The 26,340-nt window shown below is 34.4% G+C and overlaps 2 protein-coding genes across 4 annotated transcripts in view; both read right to left on the bottom strand.

The window, feature by feature from the left end:
• LOC126975066 (leucine zipper putative tumor suppressor 2 homolog) overlaps positions 1-18,654 on the bottom strand; it is a 156,762-nt gene extending 138,108 nt beyond the window's left edge. Inside the window, exons 1-2 of the mRNA XM_050822870.1 lie at positions 18,480-18,654; positions 1,600-1,716 (exon numbers count right to left, since the gene is read on the bottom strand). Coding sequence (XP_050678827.1) covers positions 1,600-1,701 — 102 coding nt within the window. The 5' untranslated portion in view covers positions 1,702-1,716; positions 18,480-18,654. The remainder of the gene's footprint in view (positions 1-1,599; positions 1,717-18,479) is intronic.
• A 207-nt stretch (positions 18,655-18,861) lies between these two features.
• On the bottom strand, positions 18,862-26,340 carry LOC126975058 (uncharacterized). 3 transcript variants are annotated; one of them, XM_050822859.1, is made up of 4 exons: positions 26,197-26,340; positions 25,413-25,773; positions 24,669-24,763; positions 18,862-24,323 (listed from the first exon to the last, which is right to left on the bottom strand). In XM_050822859.1, the coding sequence occupies exons 3-4, from the start codon at positions 24,756-24,758 to the stop codon at positions 22,455-22,457; spliced, it is 1,959 nt and encodes a 652-aa protein (XP_050678816.1). In that variant the 5' UTR covers positions 24,759-24,763; positions 25,413-25,773; positions 26,197-26,340; the 3' UTR covers positions 18,862-22,454. The 3 variants fall into 3 exon arrangements, with proteins under 3 accessions (XP_050678816.1, XP_050678817.1, XP_050678818.1); XM_050822860.1 differs by having other exon boundaries at positions 25,413-25,770; positions 26,197-26,324; XM_050822861.1 differs by lacking the exon at positions 24,669-24,763.

The following is a 26,340-nucleotide window of genomic DNA, read 5'->3' as shown; positions in this document are numbered from 1 at the left end:
TAACATGTAGCCCCGCAAACCTTTTAAGGCAGTTTGTCTGCAGGATCAAGTTTTTTGTAATACATTGTTGCTTATAAGATCATTGATTTTAAATACGATTGTAAATTATTGTAATCTACAATATATATTGATAACAATATAGAAAAAAAAAATTTAAGGCAGTGTTGATAATAAATATTTCTTAAGTTTAGTTTTATGTTTTCTTTAACTGGTTTCTATTCGAAGCTGTTTAATAAATACGGTAGGCATTTTTTCATTTATTTATTACTAACCTCAAACTGTCGATAGTGAAGCCATTACTTAATAACAAGAATAAAGTCAAGAAAAATGTAGATTAAAGGTGCATCAGCGTTCAGCCATGCAGGAAAACCGATTTTGGTGAATCGTCCCGATTTTAGCGTAAAATAAAATATCCCGTGCGGGATAGAATAAATATTTAATACAAATGATATGTCACGCTGTGCTGATATCAAATCAAAATCAGTTTATTCACGAAGGTCACGGAAATGACACTCATGAATGTCAAAAAAAAATTTTTCTTATTGAATCTACCGCTACTTCGTAAAGGGTTGAGCTAATGAGAAGAAGTAGCAAGAAACTCATAGCTACTCTTTTATATCAAGACTAGCTGACCCGGCAAACGTTGTTTTGCCATATAAAGTATAATTCACGCTATAGTTTTATAAGTAATAAAATATTGCCTATATTATAACCTGTACATCATTTTGTTCTATTGTCAATAGTTTTTGCAGCGCACGCAAAAACAGGTTTTCGGTTTTACACCTTGTGTTACAAAATAGCAATTTTATTACGGATCCCTAATTTAAAAAAAACATAGCCTATAGCCTTCCTCGATAAATGGACTACCCAACACTGAAAGAATCATTCAAATCGGACCAGTAGTACCAGAGATTAGCGCGTTCAAACAAACAAACAAACAAACACTGCAGCTTTATATATTAGTATAGATTTACAAATCATTTCAATTACAATATAATATGTAAAATGTAAATATATAGATAAATATAGTAAATGTATAGATTCCTTTGGCAGTACAGTTTGTGTAGTTCCCTTCTTCATCATTATTATTTTATAAATAAACTAGTAGTTGCCCGTTGCATTCGCAACTAAAGGTTTTATCTCAATAAAATGTTTAATATGAGAATAATCATTAACACAGAGTTTTGATACTGAAACATGCAGGAAGCCTGTCAGCCATTAAGTTGGCATAGCGACATCCCATTCTACACGGACGTACGCCAAGAAAGGGAAGATATTAGTAGGATATCGTACTTATAATTTGAGATAATAGATTATGACATTCGTTACAAAAATAACAATATACCTAATTTATAACTATAGATATATAATACAAATTTAATTTTGTATCAACGGAATTGTAAATTTCCATGAGATGGTGTAAATGAACATCAACTTCTAACCGATCACATTGACAACTTTTATACGTATTTTATATACAATTTGACACAATCTGGTGCTGCAACGCATAATATGAGAATAAGTCACAAGTCACAAAAACAAAATAAAAAACAAAACAAGGCCGGATTTAGCTAGTTTGTAATAAATAAAGGTACTCACGCTGCCGAGGAAGCCACTGCATGGCTGGATGGGTGGCGGCAGTGGCGGCAGATCAGGTGAACGTCGCGGACTCCTGCGCGGAAAACCTTCGCTGTGTCCCATGGCTTCAGCACATCACTGAAACAAAAGTTAACGTTCATCATCATCATCAGACGGAAGACGTCCACTGCTGGACATAGGCCATTTTTTTTAATTGTATGTAAATAAATAAAGGTTTATTCTTATTTTATATGTTGCACGCAATAATTTCCTTGTAGGGGGTGATAAAAAGTAATAAAAATATGTAATTAAAAAAAATTATAACATAGGTCCCAGAGTATCATTAAGAGAAAAATTTAAAGATATAAACATTTTAACTGATGCATCTCAATATATTCTTGATTATGTTCTTATGTTCTTATGTTCTTATGTTCTTATGTTCTTATGTTCTTATGTTCATAAGCACATTGACAAATTTGCTAGAAACTGCGACAATCATAATTATTAACACGAGGAACGAACAAAAACTCCTTATGCCTGCTACTCTGTTAAGTCGAGTTAGTAAGTCTTTTATTCGGCCATGTATATGCTTTAACAACATGATCCCAGAAAAAATACAAAATAAAAGTGTTACCAAATTGAAAAGAATTGTTAAAAAACGTTTGTGTGGTAAAGGTTACTATATTACTATAACATAAATGATTTACTTAATGATACCACTGGGAATGGAGCGAACGGCTCTCAGGCTATTTAATTACAAATTTTAGTATATGATAGAAACTACATATTATATTGAAACAAAATTAAGAAGAAAAAAGAAACCCAGTGGGGTTTCTTGTGCCCATTTTTCTCAGTTCTGCATACCATTTCAAAAGGGAGATAGTTTTTTGATACTCAATGAGTGATTTTAAATCCTATTTTGAATAAAAATATTTTTATTATATTTATTTATTTTTTACTACGACCGCAACACTATTTTAATCTCGAGTAAAGTAATTTGATCCTCCTTTAGGGTCCCGAGCGTAGAATGCTTACAAAAATAAGGAACGAATTTCTTTTAAAGTAGAACTTCTTATACTTAATTAGTATTTCCAAATTTGGAAGCTTATGCAGCTCCTCTTCATGCCTAACAAGAGGAAACCGCTGATCACTAAAACAGCCCATTCCAAAAAAAAAGACGTGTGGCACTCGGGGACTGCCGCGGTAAAGCTATTGCATAGCATTTTTTATCAACTTATGCAATTATAATTTATTTATTTATTTTATTTATGCAGTATTTTTTTCCTTTGTTTTTTTTCTTTGATATTAATTGAAGTTACACTTTTTGAGCGTGGTGACCGGATAAGAAAACAGATTTTTTTCTTTTATTAAATAAATGAGAAGTTAATATTGTTCAAAATATTTTTATTATCTTACAATACATGTAGGTTATTCAGGAATATTTATCATTGAAACTATAGGTTTATGGTAACTGACATAAGAAACATAGTTTCAGACTTGAATCTTCTAAATATCTGGAAAATACCGCGTCAATGGTGGTCCCATATTTTGTTGTGGATTCTTGTGGATCATTATTCATTTTCAAATTCAATATTTTCGAAAGAAAAGTTGACAACCGCTCTGATTTTTTATCAGCGAAGTTGATGTTGAAGTCGCCAGCCAAAATAAGTGGAAATTTATTACCATTTGTACCAAGTATTTTCGACCCTTCTTCAGTGTACTCCAGTAAAGTGCGATGAATAAAATGCTCTACCTCGTCCAATTTTGGAATCGGAAAAATGTAAATATTAATAAAAATTAAAAACACTTGATAAAAAAAATAAAGAAATTAAAAAAAAACATGACGTATCCCAGGCTCGAACCTAGGACCTTCTGCACAAAATGCATACGTGATAACCGCTGTTCCACGGCAACTGTAAGTGGGGTGTTAGGTTATTTTCGTTACGGAATTTCTGGGTTCGATCTCCTCGTTCAAGGCCCGCGATAGAAGCTATGCAATAGCTTAAAAAAAACGAAAAAACAAAAAGAGGTTTCTTTCACCAGTTCTGTGGTTACGTTCATCTACGTCTTCTACGACTAAAGTGTTATCTTTTTAAGCTGTTCTGTGATTTAAAACATGTTCGGCCTTACAAATAAACTTAGTATAAAGTTATAACTGATGATAAACAAAGAACATGCAAAATGTTTACAATATCGTTGACAACACTGTCAATACAATGATAATTCTGAAGTGTTCCGAATGACAAGCTGCCTTGCAAATAAACGCGGAAAACGTTATACCTCCGAATAAACCATTCAACAGCAAAATGTCTATTTGTAAACATTTTACATATTCTTTGTTTATGCTTAGTTATAACGATAATATATATATATAATTTATGCCAATTTTATGTGTAAGGCCGGTTATCTATATCTTCAAATTTGAAAGGTGTCACAATCAAACAAAGCCAATTAAAAGCGGCTCAGTAGTTATTTATACCCAAATAAATTGTGCGAATATATAGCAACATTAAGTTTGAAACATGATCCGTAACTTCATATTAAACAGTTAAATTTGTCTCGTTTATTTCACCTGATTTACTAATTGTTTAAGACTCGATCAATTACTGTCTTGTCAAATTATTGAGCTTACTTAACCATAGGATAAGTAAGTACATAGCAACTAATATTATACTGGCTTATTGCGATTACAGTTTATTATTAATTGCTTTACATGATTCGTAATTTTAATTTAAATATTGAATAATGCTGTACTATAAAATATCAGATTTTAAGAGAGGACCAATTTCATAGGTCTCTTTACCTATGAAATTGCCGTTCTGCAGTACTGGCCATCTCAAATCAAAATAATTATTGTTTGGCTAAGAATTCTAATTTCAAATTAATTTTATTTTAAAAACATGGAATTCTTTTCCCAAATGTAGCCATTTGTTTATTGATTAGTGTTACATTTTCATCGCATTTCAATCTATTTCGTCATCATGGATACGTTAAAAATTCGAGTAATTATGGAATATGAGTACCGTCGTGGCAGAAACGCGGCATAAGCGGCAGGCAACATCAACGCCGTTTACGGAGCTAACACTACAAACCAACGCACCACCTGTTATTGGTTTGCTCGCTTCCGTTCTGGAAATTTCGACCTGAAAAATGAACCTCGCGGTCGTCCGAAGACTTTGGTCGACAATGACGAATTAAAGGCGATTGTAGAAGCTGATGAAACACAATCTACGGCTGAATTAGCAGCAGCTTTCGACGTTATCGTCAAAACAATATTGGTCCATTTTCATAAAATTGGCAAGGTAAAAAAGCTTGACAAATGGGTGCCCCACGAACTCAATGATCGCCAGCGCGAAGTACGCCTTGAGACGTGCCTTGTACAGCTCAACAGACACACAAATGAAGGAATTTTGAACCGCATTGTTAGCTACCAATATGGATTCTATTTGATACGCAAGCGCTCAGCATGTTAGTTGGATCCTGGTTCAGCACCTATACAATGCCCTAAACGAAAACTTACTCCTAGAAAATTGATGGTCACTGTTTAGTGGTCTAGCGCCGGTGCAATTCATCACAGCTTCTTACCATACGGGTCGAGCATTACTGCAGATGCGTACTGTGAAGAACTGAATACAATGATGGAGAAGCTGGCACATCTGCAACCAGCATTGGTCAATCGCTCGTCTCCGCTGCTCCTGCACGACAACGCGCAACCTCATACTGCACAGCAGACGGTCTCCAAGTTGCAAGAACTGGGGTTGGAAGCTCTTCGTCATCCGCCCTGCTCACCAGACCTTGCGGCTACAGACTACTACTACTTTTTCCAGAATTTGGATAACTTTTTGGCGGGAAAAAATTCAATACCCGAGAGACAATACAAAATGCCTTTGAAGAATTTGTTGCCTCCCTTCCTGCTGATTTCTTTAAGAATGGCATCAATAAACAGCCACTGCATTGGCAAAGATGCATTGACTGCATGGGTGGTTACTTCGAATAATACAAATAAAAAATACATGAAACAAATTCGTTTAAATTTTTTCTTACAAAACGGCAATTTCATAGGTAAAGACCTAATATATATTTTAGAAAACATTACCCTAATCCTGACTGCGTCGAAACTTCCACATGCAAACCTTCATAAAAGGCCGGCAATATTACAATTGACAATTGCGCAGTCATTTGAAGGTCAAATCGGTAATGAAGAAGATTTAATTAAAAAGACTGCAAATATTTTTGGCTGCAAAAGAAAAGCGCTTCGCAGACAAAAAATAAAAATATTCTTCGGTTTGACCCGCTGCTTAAGGAGAAACCGAACCGAAATATTTATCAATTATACACACAATCAAAATTATAACGTCTATAATAAACATATAACATAGAACAAAAAATCGTTAGATTTCTGGGTTTATACGTGCATCGTTGTAATCCTTTAAAAAATAAAATTATTTAAATGAATAACATCCGCTTGTTGTTGCCGATCGTTAATATAAAATTGAAAAGTTTACTTACAAAATTATATCTATGAGAAGCTCTAAAACCTATTCATAGTGCGTTGTAAATAAGCTTTATAACCACTTTATAAATCATGTTTTGAGTATGTTTAACGCATTATTCGATTATGAAAATAATAAATATTGATTCCTTGTATTTAATTTGCCCCACCTATACCGAAACACACACACACATTTAAAAAGTGTACTTATCTGTTCACGCAAGAACTACTTATACTTCTTTGGCCTAACGAAGCAAAAATCATTAAAATGATTTATTCCTCGTTCAATTCTATCTCATCCTGCAATAAATCTTGCAAAGATGGCTTTGACTTAAATTATTAAATAATGAATACGACTGTATGGGCTTGAACCCTTTGCCTGTCCTAATAATGGACGAATAAACCAAAAAAAATTAACGAATGACGCAAACGTCAAATTAGGAACCAACTTCAACCTATTACTTAAGTGTTACAGTGATGCGCGCGCATCTAAAAATTTCTCTCTCATAAGTTAGCTACTGATACCCGCGCCTTCGTGCACGCATTCTATCCTTTTTTAAGCGCATTTTTAGTCTCTTCCAAATAATTAGCCATAGCAATAGTATTTTCTTTGAAAAACGTGAGTGTTACAATTTGAAATAAAGCACTTATAAAGGATTAAAACGCGTGTATTGTAACTGTGTTTAATTCTTTAAAAGTGTTTTATTTAAAAGCCATAGCAATGCTAAATGATGCCTGCCAAGTTAAATGACTTACTGGTAATCATAGTTTTATTTGATCATATATTATATGTGAAGAGATTGATTTATAATAAACTTATCTGAAAGACTTAGAAGTATTCTGCCATAATCAAGGTTTTATATATTTTTCTATCTAGTAAACTATAACTAATCATGTTAGTAAACTGTACGATTTAGAGAGTGAATGCTTATATTATATTAAGTATCTTGGTAATACCTACATAACTAAATCTTTACCTTAGATAATTTATACGTCTAGATAGAGTCTCTTGCTTCTCAACCTATAAAAACAGGCCAGGAATATAAGTTTAGTGTGCGTGAATTGCTCACAATAGAGGCTAGTTCTAAAGTCTATTTTTTCGAGGTTTTCACAGCTGTCATAGTCTACACGTATAAATAATCTAAGATCTGTACTTATAAATATGTAATTAGTTGAACACAATTTATAATTTTTATAAATAACTGCATAGACGTCCGCTCTGTACGCACTCGTCTACGTCTCGTAGTGGTTTGTGACTAATTGTAATTGTGACTACTCACCGATTCTCATATTATTAGTGTGTTTTTGTATTTTGTTGTACTATTAGATATTAGTAAATCTTTCTTTTGTTACTTTTCATACTCGTTTGCTTTGTACGTAAATTACTTACTTTTTACTTTTAAGATAATTTAAGTTTTCTCAGTAAGTGAATTGTTAATTCTTTTGAGAAATAAAGATTCTTAAACCATAAACCATAAATAATAAAGTACAAGAAGCGTACCAACTAAAGCATCATTTCACAATTATCGCGGAATGGACCACCGCGTATGATTCCAAGCAAATGATTACAGAAAAATTACGCGAGCATTGTCAAGCCATATTTTTAAATATGTTATTAATAAATAAAAATTCAACAGCACTATAAAAAAAAACCTGTTAAAACTCTTTCACACTTGAATGTTGCAAATTAAAACGTTAAAGCTAAGCAGTTAATATTGCGGTGTAACATTATATTCTCGACATTCAACTTTCGAGTTAATTTATGCGAATCCTTAATCATTATACTTAATTAAAGACCTGTCACTAAAACAAATAAAAATATCGGCACACATTCGCGCCAATACTTACAACATATTATTATCAACTTATTATTTTTCTATTTATAAAAACACTAGCCGTTCCCGTCCGCTTCGCTGGGCGAATTTTAAAAGGATATAAATTATTGAAGGAACGTTGGAATTCGAAAAATATTTAGCCATAAACCATTAAGATTCCTTCAATAATTTATATCCTTTTAAAATTCGCCCAGGGAAGCGGGCGGGAACGGAACGGAAGGCTTCATAAGATACTATTAGCTTTAAGGGTAAACACTAAATGTATAACACTTTTGTAATAAAGTCCCAGACACTGTCCAGGCATTATCTATAAATAAATTTAAATATTTTATTAAAAAATGGCTCTGTCGTAAATCCTACTACTCCACATCTGAATATCTAAGTGATCCGACAGCCGAGGAGTAGATTATGATTTTTATAGCAATGACAGAACAATATTGTATATTTGATTAAAAAGAGTGTAAAAAAAAAGAATGTTGGAGAGTTACTTGCGCCGCTTCTTCTCTCTCAGAGCGCCATTTGTTTCCGAAGCGGTAGGAGTGTCTAGTATATTAGAAATGACATCAAAAAGAATTCTTAAGGAATCAATTTGGAGAAAATAAATGCATTTTATTTTACACATTTTATGCCTTTTGTCGACAGTCCCCAAAGACTGCCTTTTCTTTGTTTTAGGTTAGATATATATACACATCATGTACATATAATAATAATAATATTGCATTAGCCCTTTCACGGAACATAGCCTTCAAAGAGTAATAGAAGACTAGTAGGTACATTGAGACAGACTACTTTGATTAGTCACTCCACTAAAAGGCCTGGTAGTAAAAAGCCGTAAAGATTAACATGATCGAACAAACATCTTATTTTAGTGAAATATAGTTCCATAAATCGGCTCAATAAAAAGGCATAAAAGGCATTTATTTTCTCAAAATTGATTTCTTTAGAATTATTTTTGATATCATTTCTAATACACTAGATGGCGCTCTGAGAGAGAAGAATAAAACATACACCCGATTCGATTGGTAGTAATTACAAAGACTAATAAGTTTAAAAAAGTCTATCCAACTTTTGACCCTCTTAAAAAATAGTTCTTCCATAAATAACCACGTTCAAATAAACATTCAATCCGACTAAGTAGTACTAAAAGTTAGCACGTTGTAAGTAACATCGAATCCGACTGATTCATAGATCAAAAATGACTGAATGATTTTTTAAACTTTTGATTCGCATATTCAAACATTCAATCCGACCAATAGTTCCAAAGATTAACCACAAACATCTAAGCGAACAGATTAGCACGTTCAAAAAATAATCGAATCCAACTCGACGGTAATTCCAGAGATTAACACGTTCAAAGAAATTCTTAAAATATTACTACGGATTAATTTACATGCAAGAATTACTAGCCACTATTGTCCTAGAAACCCGAAGCTAAATAACGGAATTAATGATTACCTGGGCTTCACAAACAAGTCGTATACAAGTATGCAATTATAAATGCAACAACAGATGAATAAACTCGATAAGATACAGTGTCTCATAGATATGTTCTTATTAACTGTGTAATAAACACATAGAGACCTAAGTGCTGACAAATTAAACATAAATTATGCTTGGTCCTGCGTAATGTTTGCGTCGATGTTAAAAACTACTTAAAAACTGCGTTTGATGTAAAATCGACCGATGGACTCTTAAAGATAAAACTGTAGAGTTTTATCTAGTCAAAAAAGTGAAAAGTCACACTATGATTAAAAAAAAAAATCTTTTCGATGCCATTTAATATTCAAAATACTTCGGAGCTAATGTCAAGAGTGGCTGGCTGTTTACGACTTGCCAATTAAAATTACGGTTACAGTCACAACAGATTCGCTTACCTGTTCTAACTTGCTGTACGTTATGTCAATGTTCTCACTCGCACGATTTTTTAGTCTGTAGGCTAGAATATTGTAAGTCCTATAACTAAGTATATATATATATATATATATATATATATTATATTATTACATAAAAATGTTGTAACTAAGGTTGTATCCATGATAACCTTGACTTTTTATTACGGATTTACAGCCTTTAAAACTTTGTAAAGTAAGTTCTCTAAAATTAAGGCACTAAAAATCCAAATATCCGTGTATACGCAGGTGTAAGTACACATTGACATCAAAGCCAAGAACATTACTCGTGTCCTGTCGGACGATAAATCCCTATATTTATATCGGAGTTATTTATAAGTAATAACATTTAAAACAATGAATGACTTACATTTCCGTTCTTCTCAAGGAAGGCTCCCTGCTTTTCAGATGGCAACTGTGTATGTGATGTATATTTTACGTCGGGCGTCGGTGAATAATTTATTTTTATAGTACATGTCCGCACGCAAAAGTATAGGGATGAATAGCTGTCGGAAACCTTCTCATCCGTAAGGTAAATGCCATGGTGGTTTGTATTTGCAAAAAGACTTTTAAAATACGTTTCGTAAAAATACTACCAAACAGCAATAACGTCCCGTTTTTTTTTAATAGGCGTAAAAATAAATAGGCGTTAGTCGCCTAGAACTTTCAGCAAACTGAGTCAACATTTCTGGATTTGTTAACAGTTACATTTATAAGCGAATGCAAACTTTCAGTTTATTTTGACATTAAAGTTAATTAATATTCGTTCTACCGGCATTGATTTAGAACAATCATTCTAAAATCTAAACGGATTGCTGGAAAAACTTATTTTATATCAAAGGTCCGTGCCATTGCTTACTGGATATTATATATTTGATATAAATGAATTTATAAGCGGCACATTACATTGTTAATCTAAGAAGACAAGGCAAAAAAAAAATCCCTAATACTCAAAGTGTAATAAAAAATTTGCGGGTATGAATATATGAAGTAGAGGACGGGGCAATGATCTACCGTTTACAAATGTAAAACCACGTTTCAGCCTTTGTTTGTGAATCTCCCCGGTAGGTACATATTGTTAAGAAATTTATGAGTGGTGACACAACCACTAACAAAACAACTCATCCCCGTCCGATTGACTCAACAACAAGCCACAAATTCCCGGGCAAATGACACCAGGTTCGCTGTATGAAAAAACCGGAAATTAAACACACACAATCAGGATTGGTAAATCATTCTCGTATTTTATTAACAAAAAAGCGCGGATTAATGAGGAGATTCCACCGCCCAGTGCCCACGCACAAATTATAAATGACTGCCACTTATTATTTAATGAACCAAGGCCGTTAATTAGCATACTTGTGTTACTATACCACTGTTATTCACGAATAGATAATAATATGAAAGTTGTTAAGATATAACTTTGATAAATCTAAATTATTTATCTAAGACTGATTCAATATTATGTGGGGAACATTCCAAAGGTGATTTTTTGATAATATCTACCGACAGAACAGAGCGTGCTCGTCTTTTGACAGACAAAATGAGTCCGGCTTTAGGCTACAAGCGTTGCTTTCTGCGCCCATTCGGAGGCTACTTGATAACGTGAAATTGTTACTGACAATGTTGCTGTCAGATTTTACCAGTGCTTTGCACAGGGTGCCCGCTTGTTTATGGGTACCACAACGGTGCCTATTTCTGCCGTGAAGCAGTAATGTGTAAGCATTATTTAGTTTCACTCTGAAGGGCGCCGTAGCTAGTGAAATTACTAAGCAAATGAGACTTAACATCTAATGTCTCAAGGTAACGAGCGCAGATGTAGTGCCGCTCAGAATATTTGGGTCTTTCAAGAATCCTGATCGGCACTGCATTGTAATGGGCAGGGCGTATCAATTACCATCAGATGAACGTCCTGCTCGTCTCGTCCCTAATTTTCAAAAAAAAAATACATAAAATGCGTAACGCTCCGGCTAGGAATAAAATAAAATTAACCACATCAATGCCGATGTTGCGTGCAGGTAGACTCTCTAGGATGTCACGGGCTATCCTGCCTGAACTCAGCAGGCCGTATCAGTTCGTCACGCCAGCATCAATGAAGTCACCTACCGTTCATTATTTGACAGGTATTTTAGGGCCAAATGGTATTTGCTCGTTGCGTTGGCAAGCGTCCTGATAATAGGAACCAAGCGCCTAGGGCGCGGGGAAGAGTACTGCTGTAGGTCGATACTCTGGCTTCTTCTTATGCCCAGGCTCCTTCAGTAGGTGCTGAGGCTGCTGCTACGGCAGCCAAAAACAACAAACGTCACCAATATGTCGGCCACAGTGAATCATACATCTTTGTACCGTTTTGGAGACAATTGGCTTGTGGGGCCCTGAGGCATGAAGAATGAACAAAGTACTATCTACACCTTTTAATTTCTATTATGAGGTGTAGAACTACTGAAAAACCAAGCATTTCCAGCTATTTCGACTAACTGATCAGGATACCTCGTAGTGAAAATTTTTACTACTTGCAATCATATAAGTATAATTATTGTTACGTTGTAAATATCTTTTTATAATAAAACTGTGGGAGGTTACAAATAATTATCATAATATAGCAAACAATAAAGCTAATATAATAAAGATATAATAATTAAATAACTAATAAGTAGAAAAATAAATATAAAACAATAGCTTGATTATGAAAGATAATAAGTAAAATTATTAAAACCCGTGATTTTTGTATCAGAGCTGCGTAATTAAAATTTAACCTTGATTATTACAACATTAAGTTTTCTTATGGAAAGTTTTGTACATAGAATATACTATATTATTAGCACAATAAGACAAAAAACACAATAAAACAGCTCTTATAATTATTTAAATGAAGAATTTTTAAATAAACGCCTTTTCTGACTGTTGACCATCGAGCGTTGTCTATGGATTGGGCTATAAACTTAAGAGCGATTATCGAGGTTTGATCGAAATAGGCTCATGCTTGGCTTAAACGACTCGGCCCCCCCGTGCCGTGAGAACTTTACAAGATATCTTCGATCGTTACAGATTAAAGATTTGATTATGTAATGTGTCACATTTTAAGATTTAATCTGAGATCATTTATACGTCTAGATAGACTATGACAGCTATGAAAACGTCGGAAAAATTGAGTTTAGAACTAACCTCTATTTTGAGTAATGCACGCACACTAGCACAATACGTAGCTACTCACGACGCACACTAAACTACTATTCCTGGCCTGTTTTTATCGGTTGTCTGAACAGTAACAGACTCTATCTAGACGAACGTTAACAGGGCTAAGTCTTGGTAAACCATGTAAAATTTGTATTTCAGCAAAAAATTTTATTACTTAAGTACATACAACTTAGTTGGCTTTCATATATTTAATTTAAAAAGTATTCGAAAGTAAACATAATTATTAATAAATAAATAATCGCAAACAGAGAAAAAGTATTTTTTACGTTAATACTTGCGTAATATGTTACAAGCTGTTTAACAGTAATTAAAAAATATAATACATTGTTGAAGTTCAAATATAAGTCGCAGTTCGTCTGCCAAAAGTGCTCGTTTGTTTCGAAGCAAGGAAAATGATGAAGAGAACAATAATAATATGAAGGATGAGAAAATAAAATATTCTAAATTACTTCAAGTAGTTTAAGCATAGAATATGTCTGTTTCTAATATATACATTCCATATGCTCTTTGCAACAGGATGATACCACACATAAGCTCTTATATCCGTGCGAACCTCGAGCGGATCGCTAGTAGTAATTTTTTTTTTTTAAATTTTACAACACAAGTGTTCAGTGGTTTATTAATTTTCGTAGAATTTTTTCTGTATTATGTTATAATTCGTATATTTGTACGAAATAAATTATTTTTAGCATTGCATAATATTATGGGTTATGCTTAGCTACATGATAATCAGACAAGTTTAATCTAAATCTTACTAATAATGTTCCATTAGACCCTATTAGCCGACGTAAACCTGCTCATATTTGATGTCTTCACAATCTCATTGAACATTTATCACAGCAAACAGAACTACCGTTAATATGCATAGCTTTAGGCTCGTTCAGTTCTTCGGCAGGTTTTACAAAGAGACAACTGAGCCGTATCCGGCGATCGTTGTCGTGACTCATCCCTAGCGATTATCTTATTTGTATACAGGCTGTACTGATCGGAAACCCTGAATTATTATGTTTCACTAACTACGGTACTTAAAATAGCCTATCGAAACTATTGTATGAAACGTGCAATAATTGAAAGATTGACAGATGACGGGTGTAATCTTTAAAAAAACAGTTTTAAGCAAATGTTCGCTTTCAAACTTAGCCGGAATATACTTCGTCGCCATTCGACATACTGTAATTACTACATTTTCAAACTTATGTTAAATGCACGTTTCATACTAAACTAAATTAACCCTCATTATATAAACGGTAAGTACTTCAAATTTTAAAGTGATACTGTTAAGTTAAAAAGATGTATTACGTTAGTAGTTTTTTATTTTAACGTGGTACAAAGAGTAAGGCTATGGTAAGGTTCTGGTGTAGTAGATGACTTATGAATTAATGATTTTCAATTATAAAACCATACCGCTCAACAGCATCTCATGGAAACACTTTCTGCTTATCATTTAAAGAAATAAATTATTAAAATAAATAAGTTTACAGTGTACACCAGCTAAGATAGGTATTATAGTGCATTCACAGCTCATATTGTTGTTAAGAATAAAATAAATAACGTACTTATTTTAGTGAACTGTTAAAATTTTTCCAGCTTTTTGATATTTATTGAAAGCGGTATAGATATATATGTAGCTAATATGTATGGAAAATTTGGCAAAGAGCAACAATCACCTTATTCTAGGTCAAGGAAAAGAAAAAAAACTTATGAATGTCAATTCTTTTTTCTTTTGACATTTACCACATGACCCAACGTGAAATGAAAATACCTTCACATCAGGCATATACCCGACAATGAATGAAGGCGAGAAAATGGATCCCATCTCAGACATTTTTAAACTGTTCTGTGATCTTATTAATGTATAGGCCCAGCCAGGGATAGTGCAGGTATGTTGTTGTTTTGATGATTAAACATTCAGTGTTTTTTTTTTTTTATATTCACTGATTTTTAAATCACCCTGTGCATAGCGTTTATCGATTATGGCAGAATCGTGAGTTGGTTCAGCTCTAACTAGAACAATACTGGAGCCGCCATCACAATATTATCGCGTCCATCGCTTGATTTGTTGTCTCAATCGGAGAACCCACGATGTTTATAGTCGAACGAATATTTATGTAAACAATAAGCTTTAGTTAAGTAAGTAAGTTAAGTAGTTACCAGGGAGGCTCCTATGCACAGGATGCCGGCTAGATTATGGGTACCACAACGGTGTCTATTTCGGCCGTGAAGCAGTAATATGTAAACATCACTGTGTTTCGGTGTGAAGGGCCCGTAGCCAGGGAAGTTACTGGGCAAATGAGACTCAGCATCTTATGTCTCAAGAAGACGAGCGCAATTGTAGTGCCGCTAAGAATTTTTGGGTTTTTCAAGAATCCTGAGCGGCACTGCATTATAATGGGCAGGCCGTTTCAATTACCATCAGCGGACCGTTCTGTTGGTCTCGTCCCTTATTGTCATAAAAAAAAGTAATCACCTCCGCCTATTATATCAGTAAAGCAGTTCTGCATCATAGAGAAAACAAAACACAGTTGCCAGCCTTTTGTTTCTTTACAAATTTCCTATTTTAAAATTTGTGATCATAAGATTAACACCAGGAACAAAATAAAACTTGTTAAGAGGTAAAATTACCTCAGCCTTTCTGTTATTTGAGAATTCCAATTAATGCGTTATCGTAGGCGAGATTAAACGCATTTATTTTTTTTGATGTCATTTCTAACGCTACCACCGCTTTGGAAACAAATGGCGCCCTGTGAGAGAAGAAGCAGCGCAAGAAACTCTCCCGGAATTATTTTTTTGCGCTCTTTTTACTAAAATACACAATATTGTACTGTTATTGCTGATTGCAGATAAAAATCAGTGCACTATGGACGACTAAAGCTAAACCGACTAAAAAATCATGAGCAAAAAACTCAAAAAATAGGGTTTCATTCTCGACTATATTTCCTCTTTCCGCTTACTATTGTCGTATTTTTATTCGCTTCTGTGTGCGGTCCATATGGTGAAGCCGTTTTAAGTATTAGTGCCGTAGCCTAGTGAAATGGTTGGTAGTCTTAACATCTAATGTCAAGATGACGAGGCTAAAGGCAGTGATGATCAGTGGGCCCGTCATATCACTCATCAGGTAGACCTCTTGCGCATCCCGTTATCTTAAAAATAAATCTATAAGTCTATAATCTACGTCCTTGAAACAAATCCAGTCTTTGGATATGCTTGTTACCATATTAAATGTAAAATATTCAAGAATAACGCAAAGCCAGATAAAATCGACACAGTCTTCAAAACACAATTACATGCTTATAATATCTAACGTAAAACCCATCTTTATAACGAAACTCTGATTTAAATGCAAATCAAGATTATGGAATTAGCAAATAATATATTATTTTTACTGCATTTGCAATCTATGTTGCAATTGTGTTGTTTATAACTTATAGTTTATTACAAAATATGCATACGTATTATAATTAACTGCACCTATACTGAATTTTATGGGTCATTGATAGATTTGTAATATTGTTATGAAATTCTATCGTAACTACTTATATTGTTTTAAATTTCATGATACTACTCAATGTAATATGATACCTATAGGCTCCAGCACAGATGCTGAGCGATGTCGTTGAAATAAAATAACGGGTCTCATTGGTGGCGAGCACGGGAGGGGGGTATGCACACATTATTGGTATAAACTGTATGCGGTATACCCCCATTTGCCCTTTGCATTTGACGAGATAAACACAAATGCGGTGTCAATTTTCAGTTGAACAATAAGCCATTGGGGGTTACCGAATATATTTTACAACTTAAATTAATTATTTAAGAAATAATTGGGCCTTAAACCGAATTACACTTTCAAATACCTTCTTGACATAAAGAACAATGGCGAAAGATCTCCCCTCCCTTTCCTCGACTCGCCACACATACATCTTTTTCTCTTTTATTTACATACTTACCCCCTTATTCATAATAGTCTGCTAACTTAAAGCATTGCTAATTAACACTCTGTCTTCTTCTATTGACCTAAGTCAGAATGAGAAAAAACACTCCTTAGCGGCTGTTTTAAGTTAGCGGACCATTATGAATAAGGAGGTTAGCCTTGATTCGCCGATTTTTTCCTTATAGACCCGGCTAAACAAGAATCATATTATGCAAGCTGGCTCACCTAACCTTTATACTGCATTTGTTGTAGAATAAATATTACTTACCATTAGAAAATATGATGGCGTCAAGGTGTACACTTGAGTAGGGAGTTCTTTAAATTGAAATTGTAAAAACGTAATCAATCATTTAATTATTCCCGCGCATCTGGTACGACCGGACCATCGGATGGTGGGCGCCTCCCACCGATTCTCCCAATCCCAAAAAAAACGGTCCGTACGGTAATGATAAAATGTGCGATGGACAACGCTACATACCATCCAATATGGTCCGGTAACGGACCGCATCCGATGTTTCGGCCGGATCAATCTGACCATGTGTTTAAGCTATTAGCCTTTTCATATGTCTGCGTGACGTCATTTTGATTGGTGATTTTGAAAGACTGCTTGACATGTCGGCGGAAAGATGGTGCAGATTGAATCTTCACGCTCGAGAATAATATACCGATAGATATAAATCTATTACAATGCCAAACTTCACACTCCTGCCCGTAATAGGTATTATGGCTGAAAAATAATAATTTGAAAAATATAGAACTAGGTATTGGGACGAGTTGAGACCACGCAGTACGCGTAGGAAGGCCTCCCTCCCACAAGATCCAGGCGATTCGGTTTACATAGTCCACAAGTGAGCAGTAGGTAACTCTGAGTATCGTTACAGAATACGATGTACTTAAAACACTACTATTCATAGATTGTTGCAACTGTTAGCAGGTATGTAAGTAGTTTAGCATTTTACAATTTTTTTAAATCAATCCGAAATTAACGCTTCGCTCTAAGCAATTATTTTAGCTTTAACGAGACCAATGATAGTGCTGTCAGATGGGTGTCTGCAGAATAAAGCGGGCCAGATTCTATTCCTGCTGAAGTTATGCCTGCCTGTTCCTTGGACCCATTTTAAATATTTCCCGATAGTAGCAAGGTTTAAATAGATAAATACATAATTATAGAAAAAACTTAAAAGCTGCCGTGCAAAGTGCACATTTGATAATAACTTTTTTTTATGTAATCGTATACCTATATATCACGCTCGCCTGGCGATATATAGATACCTACTATTTAATGCAATTTATTTTTAAGTGAGCAATTTCTGAGGTTCTGAAATGATGTTTCTGAGATGATGTCCGAATACCTAACTAACGAAGATATCCATCCACTTTAGACTCACTAACGTAGGTAAGGTAGTTCAAACATGTGGATGACAAGCCGGTTATCAAATTAACGTTAGGGAGTGATAATTAAACAGTACTTGGCATTTCTCCACAACGAAACAGCTTACGAGATTGACAAGTTTCATAAAAAGCTGTTATTATATTACACCAAATTATTAACTTCCTACCTTTATGCCGACGACGATAATACAGCAGCACACACTGACAAAAATCAAGTTTATATCACTCGTCACTTGCCTTAACTAAAAGTTCAGTCAGATTATTATTTGACGAAATATTATTACAGGCTCACTGACACGCAACAAACCGGCTCACTCCCGACGAAGCACAGCGTGCATTTCGATGGATGAAAGTGTAAACTAAGGTTTTTGTATAGCGCCCTCTCACTCCCACACATGCGTGGGAAAAGGACGAAAGCGGCGAAACTATGAAATGGCGATTTCGACCACTACGTTATTTTATTGTCTATTCTTGATATTTTAAGACCTCTAGCCATTGCGGATACACTTAGTTGGACTTTCAGGATAAATATAAATAAAACACAGTCCATGGTTGTTTACTTTTTTATTTTCTTCCCACAGATGGCAAGAACCGGAGTAGTAAACATAATACACTAGTGATGAAAATGGTAACTGTTGTCAGGGATAACCATTTGTAACTGTACATCGATAATATTTATTATATATAGAGAATCAAAAAGCCCGAAATTTGAAGGATTCAATTATTTTGAAATAGATATTTAAAATTTTGATAAATTTCCATTTTAACATCGAAATGTGATATCCCTTGAATCGTTTTGTTTCTACCCCGGTTTTTTATGTTTTTTCTAATCATAAACAGCTTGAAAGAAAGAAATGATATTATTCTGATATGAACTGTAACAAATATGCGTGTAACCAAGGCCTGTAGGGTATCGGTTACAGGCCGACTTGTTTGTATGAGGAGAGAGCATTGCTAATTTGGATAAATTTTGAAAAAGTTACTACAGTTATATTTTATTTTTAATACGATTTTAAACTCGTGCAAGTCAAGGCCAAAATCAATTTGCTCTCAACTCAGTGCAAATGTTAGAATTAATTTAAACGCTAATTGCCGAAGACGAATTATCAATATTTACTGACAAAAAGCTCGAATACCACATATTTGAGTGGTTTACTTTTTTTTTGAGGACTTATTTTATATGACTTTTTTTCAAGTACGAAACAGTGTGAACCTGTCTCATATTTGAGAATAAATCAAAAGACCACAGACTCAATATATAATGCAAGTACAAACTTGTAAGATTATTATTGATCTGTAGAATCGAGTTTGCAGAGGCCGATGTTAATGTCCTCCGGAAGGCCCCTGAAAGCTCTCTTGTTCTAGAACATGGTCTTACTCTAAAACAAAGCACCAGACGTTCGGTGCATACAATCAAGTGCATAGGTACATTACGAACGATTAAACCCTAATCAAACATAATATTATATGCAAACATGACTAACTTCTTTTTTTTTTTGGATTTTCTAATTTTTTCAAGGTATGTTTTAGCAAATATTATCTTATAATGGGGTAAGTACAATATAATATGAATCTATGACAAAACAATAAAGCTGTGATGAAAAAATAATATTAAATGAATTGATATTACATGAAAATGAATTTATATTAGTTGATTTAAAATTATTCAACCATACTAAATATCTCTCAATGAACAATTATTTTACTATGTTTATAATAATTACTGTTTAGTTAAATAAATGGTGGAAAAATCACCGTAAATGTCCTGGAGAATATTTATTATAAACACAGTTATGAAAACAATACATAATAAATTGAATTCGTCTACAATACATGAGTTTCACAATGACATATTAGATATAATATATACAATAGCCTTCCCGATGATTTTTTTTTGTTATTTTTCATTTAGTTATTACAAACAGAAGTAAACACACTACAGAAAAATGAATAAACAATACAATATATAAACACGGCACAATACAGCAACATTTCCACATTGGAAGGCTTGAATCAGTTAAAATAAATATATGAAATGGAGTCATTACACAGAGTGATATGCTTAAGACATATTTTACATGTATTATGCAATATTTAAATTTATCCTCTATATAAACCATCTCATAGCGAGATGACCTCTACAGGAACTCCATGAAAACGAAATATAAAATATAACATATACACTTACGCGTTACATAACCTATAATAACAGTTATGCCTACATAAACTGTTACTATTATTCATTTGAATAATTATGTTACAAATGTACACTGGACCATTGCTCACAATCTTCATTCAGCCGCTTACTGTATTGATTCATTAACTTATCCGTTATAACAGACTGAACACCTGTGAATGAACACATTGTGAACAAAGGGAGTGTACACAAATCGTTACACATTCCCATTCCAAAACCACACTAGGACGACCCTTATTATCCGTCCAACTAACATTGTCCAACTTTGTATAAAACTTTACACTTTAACTATGCTAAGACAGACACATTTGGCCATACCATCTGAACCTTACACCGGTGTCGCGCTTTTCGCCTGCCATCTTATAATAAGCGGCTACTCAATAAAATTGCCGCATTTAACTTAAGACACATTGGATAAATCATTAAAACAAACCATCCACTTCAACAACAAATATAACCATGATTCGACGAACTCTTACCAAAGGGCAAGGTGTCAACAATGGAAGTTAACTATATTTCTGCAACCATCCTTACTATGAACTGTCTCAATGCTGACCGTCTTCATAATTAACTCTCCTAAAGATTGAAATCAATGTCATAAAAAAAAAACAATTTTGTATTAAAATTTCCAAATGCAAATTTGGTCTCCAGAAAACATAAACAAAAGAAATATATATACAAACAAAAATATTGTGTTATCTACATTTCATAATAACAAATCAATAATAACTGGACGATATCATTTTAAGAATTATATTAAAATCGTCCAAAAGGCTCAACATGAAATGCTCCTCCCTTTCCGAAATAGAAAGTTATGACTCTTCTTAGTTGCATAGTTTTGTAAATAATAATTTGCCAAAAAGCTTGGCATCTTATATAAATAGAATTATTTCATTAAAAAAAATACAGGAAATTACATTTGAATAAATTTTGTATAGGCAAAAGCATTTCACCGCGCCAAATTTCCTAAGTTTATAGATATACGAAAACTTCAAACTAAAATTAAAATTACATCACCATTATCACCAAAGATATGTTAGCAATCTAATATGGTTGAATCTGGAGAAACTTAAGATTCCAATTTAATAGATGCTAATTTTATCTATCACTATTGCTAATTTTTATTTATCGCCACATCATTTAGTGTAAGATCTCGATTTTCACGCAGCTCAAAACCTTTAGCCAACTGTTTGTCTCAAACCTATGCCATGGCACCTAGGACCCGCACCAATACTTTACAACTGTCAAATGGCGATATTTACTATCTTGAAGCAGTACAGACCACAATGACACAATATTGACATGTAATATCACTTACCAAGGCCACTTATCAATACTTCTTGCCATATATCCTGATCCTTGTAAACATTGTGTCCGACAGACTGACTGTTTGTAGAGCAAACTTGCTGAACCAATAGCACCCTAACCAAAAGCTAGTGATGTTATATAAGCTAATAGTATCAAGACTTTCAATTACATTTTTAAACTCACATATGTACAGAACTACAAATTTGACCAACACATTAATATATCTCATTAACATTTTAGTTAAATTTATAGTTTTACAGAAATTCTACCTAAAATATCCAAGTTCCATCAGTCCAAAAAAGTCTAGAAAAAGTCCCGATAGGTAGGCACACAGATTGAGATTTAGCAAACTTAGTCAACTGTGGAAACATTCTTTGACATTAGCAAATTTTGTTAGTATCTTTCCAATTATGTATGTTGCGGAAACCAACCCGTGTGAAGAAGAAGAAGATGTATATTACAATAAAATGAGAAGCAGCTAATGTCCTATTAACTTTCACATCCAAAAGCCTGATTTAATTACAACTAAAAATATTCTAAAACAATATATCTGCATTTGTTTCATCTAAAATGTTCAAGATAAGTTTCTTACAGTTGACTTAATTTGCAGTATTAACTCCATTTTCTAAGCCTCAGTTTAGCGTGTAAGTGGTCGATCTAATGCCGGCGAGCAACACTGTAAGAAACGCGCATGAGGATGGTTACAAATCCCGCCAGTGCCAGAGCAACGTAACGCCACACTGTGACGTCGCTTTCGATCGGCACTTACCAGCGCTTCCTCAGCGACCAATGTACCCGTGTCGGCATCTTGAGCGTACATCTGATGCGCGGCACTGATATCAGACAACAACTCCTCCCAATCACGCGACAATTCGTCCGGAGGCGGGGCGGGAGCGCGGTTCGATACTAAAGCATCAGTTTGAGCGCATTCACAAACACAAGCGTCACTCCATATGCTATTGATGCCATTGGGCCGCATCTTCTTAGCAGAGCCCCCACACTCGTCACACGCCCACGCGTCAATTTGCCGCTCCGTCTGCACTGCTACATCAATTTGCCGCATTGGAAAACGCAGCTTGAATTCCAAATCGTCCAAGTCTGGACAACGTTGTGCTGCGGTTAAATTGAGCCGACCATAGTCAATACTGTTCGCGAATCGGAACTCTAAATAGCGTTCTTGTGTTTCTTCTAAATACATGCCGCCTGATTCGCTGCGTTTGAATTCAACTTGATCCAAATCTCCATGGATGTCAAAGGTATCACCATCTGCATAACATATTGCTGTAGTTTCAGGCTCGCGGCGTATTGGACGGAAATGTGTTCTAGAAGATGTCAATGGGTCTTCACGATCAATTGGCTCCAAATGGAGATGATTGACAGGAGGTCGAACAACCACATGATCAGGATCATTGCGAAGACTTCTTGGTGGCACCTCTGCAAAACCACTTCGATCACGACTGTGGTTAATGGCTGTGAAAGAACTCATTGTTTTAGCAACAGTAGAAAGAGCATCATAAATGTCATCTCCTTCATACAATGTGAGTGTTTCTATTTCACGTGGGTAATCGGGTTCACAGATGTTTAAAGGACGAAGCCTATTGTGAAGACCTTCTGCAATTACAGTTGGTGATTCAGCAAGCTTTGGCTTAGTGGTAGTTGCATTAGTTGACCAAATGCTTTCACTAAAAGATATCATGCTGGACTTTTCAGCAGAAGGATCAGCAAATATATGGTCAGATGGTGATGAGAGAAGATCTTGAAAGTCTATAGGCAAGTCTTGATACTCATCATCTGGTGTATTCTGATCTTTTGACCACAAAGCCTCAATACTTCTATCAAATTTTGCTTCAAATTTAGCATATAGCTCTTCCTCCAGCGGAGTTTTTGCTTTAGGATGTATATCATCAGCAATAATCCAATCAGAATCTAGGTCAAGGCTATCATCCCAATCAGGAACAATGTTTTCATTTAATTTAAACTTAACTTGAGCCATTTCTTTAATTTCATCAGTCACAGTATTTTCACAGGTGCCATAGCCTTCATCCAATGCAATTGCTCTGATGAACTCTTTAACGGGATCTTGGGTTTCCATGTCCCAAACTCCTTCATGAGTCATCCACTCAGGCATTTCATTGCTTTCAAATGATCTACTATAACTGTTGAACCGCCTTCTACTATTTTTCTTCTGCCCTTGATAAGAGTTTCGACGTTCTTTGCCTGAAGTATACCTTTTGTTTTTTAAATTCCAATCCTTAGACAATGCCAATTCAGACTGCATTTTGACTTTAGTGTCCGCTTTTGACTTTTGGCACCAAGCTGGAGGTGGCAAATAATACAGCAATGGGGACTCTTGTGCGTTCTTTAGAGCCGGGAATGCAGCATAATATCGGCGAACAGCATCTGTTTGTTCAATGGAACAAGTGGGCATCCCTTTTGATGATGCACTTTCTTGATCTTTTATGTCTTGAAGTTTTAGCTGATCAACACTGTCGTTCAGACTGGACTCCTGAAATAAAACAATAAATTTGTTGTTAAAACCTTGTTATAAAACCTAATTTACTTCAAAATATAAGAAATGCAACTTTTGAAATAGTCTACAAATTTTATTAACATAATGATATTGATTTTTTTATTTACATAAAATACATGACTATACTGATGCTATAGGAGTAAGTGCAAATAAAAGGATGAGTGGACAATACTGTTGTCCTCTTCACAGGCAACATTTGAGATTCTGAACAATACTTGATTTTTAGTGCCTACCAAACAAAGTAACAACGCCAAATCATATTAAGACAGCATGTTGCCTCTGAATTATCAACTGTGATTTACCAAAACACAAGAAACCGACCTTTCTATAAGGATTCTTATAATTGTTTAAAGTCTTCATTTTATTGGTGCCACTGTTACAGATCCTTTCCAGAATAATTGAGCACTGCATATCCTCTTCATAGTAAAGAAAATAGTAAACAAATTAATTAAACATTCTAAGTAAACCCATAATCAACAAATTAGAAATAACATAATTACTACTAATGCTAATGGCCTTCAAAATATTTTTATGTTATGACATAATTGTAATATTGTGGGTAAATCATAAACTAATTCCTGAGCAGATAAAATTAATAAATTATAAGTCCAATTGTTTGTTATTGGGAAAAGTCAAACATTTCAATATTAAATAACTATTTTGGTTTGAGAGAATGTAATTAATTGTAATCTTTAGATAGTTAAATTATTCTTGTAAAAACTATAATTTTAATGAAGAGATAGTAATTAGAGATGAGCCATGTATGGGTCTGGTCTAGTTGACCAAGCCAAGGGCTTCAGGTGGTTTTGATTACTTCGAGATTACTCAGAAGTATTATCAATTTTGATAATTATATGCAAAGAGATAATAATTGCACATACCAGCCAATTTATTGTTTCTTTTTGATTTACTTTTGTAGAAGATAGCTTGCTCCTGTTTTTTTTTTTTAATTGACTATAATAATTATAGAAACTATAAATGTGGATGATTTGTTTTAGGCTTTACTGGCTGGTCTGTACATCTCTTACATACTATCTTATCTACTGAATATAATGAAATATTTACCTGTAAAACTCTGTGCAATATCAAATAAGATGTGGGTGGTTTTGTATTGTTACAGGCCGGCAGGCTGAAGCCTGGCTCCCTCTTTTGTTTTTACGCATTCTGTCCAAAGTATTCTAAGTCGCCATTTAATTCCTTCATCTTGTTCAGAAATCGTGAGTCCATTATTCATTCGCCGTGGGCCGTGTGAAAGTATCGATCTTTTATATTGCCGCCTTAACATTAGTTCATCCTTATTTCTTTGGCCTATTCTTTGCTAGTGTTTCGTAGTTTTGTACAAGGCGGTCCTAGCGTTTAGTAGACTTTGCACAATCGCATTGTCACTAGCGATCAACAAGATAAGCACTTTGTGCACCCCTTACTTCTGAAACAACATTTTTATTTACTATGATGTCACGTGTTGTTTTGCTACAGTCATCACAGTGTGACTTGCAAGGACACAAAGAATATCATGGAATAGGTGCACCCGCCCCGCCGTAGGTACTAATTGGGTCGATGGCGCCAAATAAACGTCATACATAGGAGGGTGCAAACTGCATGATTGGCGTACATTTTCACGTGAAATCTAGGCTGTTATCCACCTCAACTTAGTAAATATCAATAGTGAGATTGTTTGACGATTTCAGCCTATAATAGTATACTACATTAGTCACTACAAAGTGCAAATTTGTGTCCAAGCGTTGAAACTATGCAATTTCACAAGTATTACATGATACACTTTCACTAAAATGTGGGATGTCATTCAGGATCAATAACATAGAACTAAACAGATAGTACACAAACTCACCCGTAGTAGTTTATATGGGGAAATTATCATGATAATTTCTAAACACACACACCCCGCATGAAAAAAAACATGGCAGCCTCAATGAGTGAGAGTCAAAAATTTACAATTTGCGCAACGCCGTCAAGATTATAATGACGTCTCTAC

The sequence above is a fragment of the Leptidea sinapis genome, chromosome 34 (assembly GCF_905404315.1).
Source record: "Leptidea sinapis chromosome 34, ilLepSina1.1, whole genome shotgun sequence".
NCBI lineage: Eukaryota > Metazoa > Arthropoda > Insecta > Lepidoptera > Pieridae > Leptidea > Leptidea sinapis.
This window is presented reverse-complemented; position numbering and strand designations above follow the sequence as displayed.